General features: G+C 40.8%; 1 protein-coding gene across 1 annotated transcript in view; it reads right to left on the reverse strand.

Annotated features, from left to right (window-relative positions):
• Window positions 1-6545, reverse strand: part of LOC102199648 (copine-8-like) — an 84717-nt gene that overhangs the window by 55746 nt on the left and 22426 nt on the right. Inside the window, exons 3-4 of the mRNA XM_005731534.1 lie at window positions 5383-5429; window positions 4299-4402 (exon numbers count right to left, since the gene is read on the reverse strand). Coding sequence (XP_005731591.1) covers window positions 4299-4402; window positions 5383-5429 — 151 coding nt within the window. The remainder of the gene's footprint in view (window positions 1-4298; window positions 4403-5382; window positions 5430-6545) is intronic.

Genomic DNA, 6545 nt, shown 5'->3' on the forward strand with positions numbered 1-6545 from the left:
GTCTGTTTTCACGAGGGTGGCCTGAAGGCCCAAATGAGGTTGGCCAGAGGATAAATGCCAGTCAGGCACTGTGGGGCCTGACGGGCATTTGCCATAGAATACCTGAACTGGCAGATCCATCACCAGTACTCACAGATAAGAGCAGGTTTACCCTGAACACATGTGACAGCCGTGAAAGGGTCTGGAGAAGCCATGGAGAGCATTATACTGCCTGTAACATCGTTCAGCATGATTGGTTTGGTGGTGGTTCAGTGATGGTCAGGGGAGGCATATCTCCGGAGGGATGCACAGACCTCTACAGGCAAGGCAGCGGCACCCTGACTGCCTGCCATGGATGAAATCCTACGCTAGTACAGTGGGTCCTGGGTTCCTCCTGGTGCACAACAAGGCCTGGCCTCATGTGTCTAGAGCAGGGGTGTCAAACTCAGATACACAGTGGGCCAAAATTCAAAACTGGAACAAAGTCGCGGGCTAACATTAATATTTATTGAAAAAAAAAAATTCCTCCAGATATAAGAATGAATCTTTTCTTATGGACTCAAACAAGTTTTGCTGAAAAACTGAATATGGAACAAGCAAAGCTTAATACTAAACAAAATATATATTAGTTGTATAATACCAGTAGGCCAGCTCTAATAGTAATTTGGTATGGCTTCGCGGGCCAAATGTAATTAGCCAGAGTTTGACACCTATGGTCTAGAGTATGCAGGCAGTTCCTGGAGGATGAAGGAACTGATACCATTGACTGTCCCCCACACTTGCCTGACTTAAATCCAATAGAACATATCTGAGACATTATGCTTTAGTCCATCATTTTTCATTTTTTGGTGTTTTTGAATTTAGCCGCCCGTAGGCTGATCATTTTCATTTCTACCAAACTGTTACCCACTCCATGTCAGTATAGCTATCCAGCATGATATTTCTTTCCTTTGTGATCTGATGTCTTTACAAAGTGTTACTTTAATTTTGTTTAGCAGTAAATATTTTTAACAAGAATAAAAGAGCTATACATCTCCCAGCCCCATCATATATTCTTAACATGTACCCTTTAAAAAAAACACTAACGCACACATATAAATACTTACACCTCAAACAAAGTGGAACACACAGTGCATATCTACATGACTAAATGTATTCAAACAATCCAGAGTGTCTGACACAAACCATTAACCAACTTAAAATACAATACACTACCTGCACAAGCACTTTGCATCTACACACAAACTCACACCCAGAATCCCTCCTTGACCTTAACTATAACCTCCCACAGCTTGTGAGCAGCATGCGGCCATGCTGACAGGCCAACAAGTGAACAAACAAAAGAGCCATTCCATATTTCATGAGCTACCACAGGAAAATACAATGATGATGTGTGAGGCTTGAACACAATAGGAAAAAAATGCACTGCAGTCTTGCTTTGATAGTTTGTCTATTAATGCCATTTCTCTGTTCATTTTCATACACCATGGCTGGAGATGCATACAGCATGTATGTACAGTATGTGTGTGGATAACAAAGCATGTACATGTTATACCATTAGCTATAATAAGCAGCTTGATTTTGTCAGATTCCTAATTCATAAGAAAATCTGTCAGTGTCAATATGCCTCATGAACCAACTAGGACAACTTTCACACTGTTGCACAGGCTTCATAGCCAATAATGCAAATAAGCCTAACTGCCAATTGTCCACCAGCTATTTTACTAAGCTGAAATAACTTTACGTAAAACAAGTGTTCAATAAAACTCAGCCTTGTGAAAATTTTGGAAACTGTTCTTTTGTTCATTGAGCTACTGATTAAATTTGTTTGAGGGACATACGTACTAGCTATATTTTATATTTTCCTTGTGTTGTTTTGTGTATTTTCTACCAGATACTGTGGTACCACACCATTTTTAAAAAGCCACGTGCATTTAAAAATGCATAAATATAAAGAGAGCACAATTAAGTGAAAGAAAAAGGGACCAGAACCAGATCAAATCTGGCCCTCCTCGTATTCGGAGAGTGGTAGTCTGAGTCCGAACCATCAGTTTTACAGCCTCGTACTGACAAAGATAAAACCGCATTAAAGTAAAGTGGCTAAGCCGAGATGTGTAAATGTCTGTTTTTGACTTACAGCAATAGAAATGGAGAAGTGAAAAGACTGACTGAGAAAAAAAGGACTGAGCTCTCTTTTTTCTAGAAACATCTTAGGCTGTTCATCTGGGTACTTTTTTTAAACTTCATTAAATGCAAATGTTTCAACATGTACTTGTAATTCTTTGCAATAAAACAAAGGCAAAACTTCAGAGGTGTTTTCAATTGGTCATTCTGCAGCAGTTTTACTGGTCAGCCCACTAGAGAGCCAATCGAGCTCTGTGCGGTTGACAAAATGAAATGATTCGACACCCTGATTTAATGGCTTTGTCCTCTGCCTACACTCGACCTCTCCGTCAAGTTTTGTTAAATTTAGCTTGGTGGTTTTCTCTAATCTTGCTGACAGGGAGTCAGATGAAAGAGGGGCACTCTGAAAGTGCAGATCTCCACTAGAGCCAATACCCAGCCAGCACAACGTTAAAGAAAAATGATCCAGAGCCACATCGTATCGGCTTCTTTCTGTGGCCGTAGTAGTTTGATGAAACTCAGCCTGGTACAAAGAAACAAACCTGACACAAGGCTCTCAGTGAAAACACAGCCTCAGCAGGGATAAATGCGATGATTTAAATGTTTGGGGTTTTTTATATTTAGTTTCACAATTTTTAATCTTTAAAGAGATGATCTGCTTTAGCCATGTGATTCATGCTTCGCAATCACAGTTATTCATCAGCTTCTTTTCTACCAACAGACTAGCAATGCCTACTCATAGTCAGTCACATGCGCACAAGCACAGCCTTTGGATTAAACTTATTAAATGGTTTATTGTGGTCCACCTGCACCAATGCAGTGTGCCAATGCAGATCAGTCCACCACCACCACAACTCACTCCTCTGAGGTCAGCTTTTTCCCACTGGTAATTTATTATTACATATTGTAAATGGTAAATGGACTGATTCTTATATAGCGCTTTTCTACTCTCAAAACTGACTACCCAAAGCGCTCTATACAACACACCACATTCACCCAGTCACACCCATTATCACAAGCACTACCTCTATACTGAGTGCTTTCTAACTACACTCACACACATTCATACGGAGAGCAACTTGGGGTTAGTATCTTGCCCAAGGATACTTGGCATGCAGACTGGAGGAGCTTGGGCTCAAACCTCCAACCTCCCGATCAGTAGGTGACCTGCTCTACCTCCTGAGCTACAGCCAACCCAGGAGTATGTATTTATAAAAGGTTTGTAGAAGGTTTAGTGTGATCTCTAAAGTCAGCGAGTCAAAACTACAGCATGGCCTCAAAGTGTTGCCATAAAGTGAGCCGATGTTTTTAGATCAAAACTCTGGATTAAAAAAATATTAATGTATTCGTCAAATTTGTGTGTTGCCTGTTGTGACACAAACTCACACACCAGGAAATATTCTGAATTTTAATGAGCGTACAAATTATGTCTGCAAAGAGTGCAAAATTACATGCAGGAAAGGTGGGAGGGGGAAAGAACAGGAGGGGGTCTTGAGGGAAGGTGTCGGTTGTTTTCTGATGTGGCAGATGGAAAAATCAGCTCCTTTAGCATAACAACTTCTATGTGAGCGGCAAGAAACTCTGCACTGACCCAGAGATACCCGCCCAGTGCTTAAGGCAGTCAATTAAAATTGTATGATCAACTGTGTCAAACGATGCACTTAGGTCTAAAAGGATTAGGACCGAGCAATCTTCTGCATCTGCTGTTAAAAGGAGGTCATTTGTTACTCTCATAAGGGCTTTTATGCACACCACACAGAACTTCACATTTAGAAAAATAAGGCTGGGGCTTAAAAAAAAAAAGGCAGATGTGGTATGTTGACGCTCTTAAAATATCTCTATGACAAACTTGTCTTTTTAGTAGAACCCAAGATGAAATAACCAACAACAAGAGAATCATAGACATCAAAAATGTGTGATTCACCGCGGCCATCTGGCCCTATTTTGTCACAAAGCAATGAACAAATGGGATGAGTTCAAAATGAAAACGCTGGTGAAAAAGTGGCACGAAAACTTGTCTTTTATTTAGAAGAGAGAAGACGTACATCTCCCTCAGCGCAAGCCATGAATATTTCAGTCCTAACTCAACTTCGCCTCACAAGGAGCAGCACCCGTGCCTGCGCAACAGACGCTAGTACACAATAACAAACACACGCGCGCACACATTAGCACGGATAAGTCAGCTGTTAACTTACAGGTCAAAGCGTAGATTCTGTCTCTCCTCGAAGAAATAGTCAAGGATGAACTTGCGGACAAAGTCGGGGTTGAGGGTGTTGTCGATGACTTCTGTCCTACCAAACTAGAAGGGAAATGACAGAGGTGATATTTTATTACTGGGAGCAATAAGGGGGCGGGACACACTGACATTGACAACTGACAATCTGAATCATACAGCATATAAGCACACCAGCTTCATGTCAGACACTTTTTCATGAAACTAGGCTAATTATAGTAATATTTAAATTTCCCCTTCAGCACATACACAACATGTGCCACTCCTTTAAAAACTGCTTTCTTGTTCATTCATTTATTCACCAGGAACTCTAACTTGGTCACATGAGATATTGTGTGTGCTATTTGACTTGGGATAAGAAGACGTTTTGTGAATGGAATCATATTAGTGTTTCCTGAAACTGTGCCTTTCTCCTTAACTGTCACGGGAATATCTCAATGCAATGATGGAGCACAGCAACATAACCTTACTCATATTTATAGTCTCATCTTATAGTAGCAAAGACAATTTTATGACCCATGCACAAGTAATTCAGTCGTCGCAGACTGAACGTCGACCCGACATGTAGTTACATTTCTCGGGAAGTGCATCTCAAGTTATGTGGAAAGTTACAGCATAGATTTATTGCATTAGTCCAAATCAGGCCATGGTCTCACTGACACCTGAAAGATGGCCTGTAAAGATCTCTAGCCCACATAGCACTCGCTAAGCTAGTTTAATTACACAAATGGATAAATATGGATGCGCACCAAATGACAGCAACATAATTAAACATTTTCATGCTTTCCAAAAAGAAATGTCTGCACATAACTGTTAAGATTCTATCATTAACACAAGAAAGCACAAGAACAGAGTGAGCTTGGTTAAATTTGGTCAATTCAAACTAACACAAATGTCCCAAAAACACCATTACTAGCAATTGTTTCATCATTCAACAAATGGCCCACAGGCAACTTGAAAAAAAAAAAGGATTAGCGTGACTCACTGAAAAGCTGCACTGCTGCCATTTATACACAATGCCTTCACAATCCCATCGCTGTACTCACCTCTCTCCATTCCTTGTTGGCTATTCCTTGAGTGTACAGGACACAAACTGTTGAATTAGAAGCAGGGAGGGGAAAAGAGACAGGAGACAGTCAGATTGACTGAAGGGTATTTAACACTGAACAAAACAATGCTAAGATGTCAGCTGAGAGCTAGTCCGCCCCTCTGGACCCCAGCATGAGAGGAAAACTCCCTAATTAAATGTCACTCGAACTTTTGCCTTGTAGCATGGTGATATTTCAGAGAGGAGAAGAGGAAGGAGGGAAGAGGAGGATGAGGATGATGGTGCTGGGAGTGGTGCGTGTTTGAATGCAGGAAAGTCCTCCTTATTGACATTTGAGGATCTTCATCCAAAGGAGTCTTGAGTGTGTTTTGATGAGTGACCACTTGTGGGAAGAGAGCGAGGCAATCGGGTAGCAATAACATGACATATCATTTGGATTCGAGCAGCCAATACTGTACTTACACCCACCTGTCACTTACCAGCGCATAAAAACTCTGAGCTCACACACTTGTAAATTTGTTTGAAGAGTGAATAATTGAATGGTGGAATACTAATGCTGACAAAGCACTTAAGTTATGGATACGTTTTCAATTCCAATAGCAAAGCTATGAAACTGAAAATGAGGTCATACCTCAGCAACTGCTTTGTGTACTGACATGGTGATGAGGTTGACCAAGTAAAGGAGCATTACCACAGAATTTTAAAAATGCAGACTGTATATAAAAAGTTGGATGTTGTGTCCAGGTCTGAAAAATGAAGCCGATGTGAAAGTGCCGTTAACTGGCATTCCTGCTAACGGCCAGCAGGGGGAAGCTTCACTGTTTGGTTGGTTGCACAGAAGTCGTTAAACCACCCTCAGTTGCTTTTTGACCTCAGTTAATGCTTTTCTAATGATGAAAGCTCAATCGCTACTTAAAACTCTTAAAAACATCACTTTGAAAATATAATGTATTTTCTCCATTAGATTCAAAGAGAACAACGAAACAGTTTATGCATTAAGCTAGGCCTAGCTCCTGACAAGTCTCCAGTTGGTATGTCACAATAGGGCTGGGCCATATTATACCGTTCACGGTAATACCGGTATAATGTTAGGCAACGACAGGAAAATGAAATATCGCGATAGAATATGAGTTAAAGGACGCATGTGCAGTGCCTTTGTTT

This window comes from Pundamilia nyererei, unplaced genomic scaffold, assembly GCF_000239375.1.
Source record: "Pundamilia nyererei isolate P.nyererei 1_Seehausen unplaced genomic scaffold, PunNye1.0 scaffold00043, whole genome shotgun sequence".
In the NCBI taxonomy this organism is placed as follows: Eukaryota; Metazoa; Chordata; class Actinopteri; order Cichliformes; family Cichlidae; genus Pundamilia; species Pundamilia nyererei.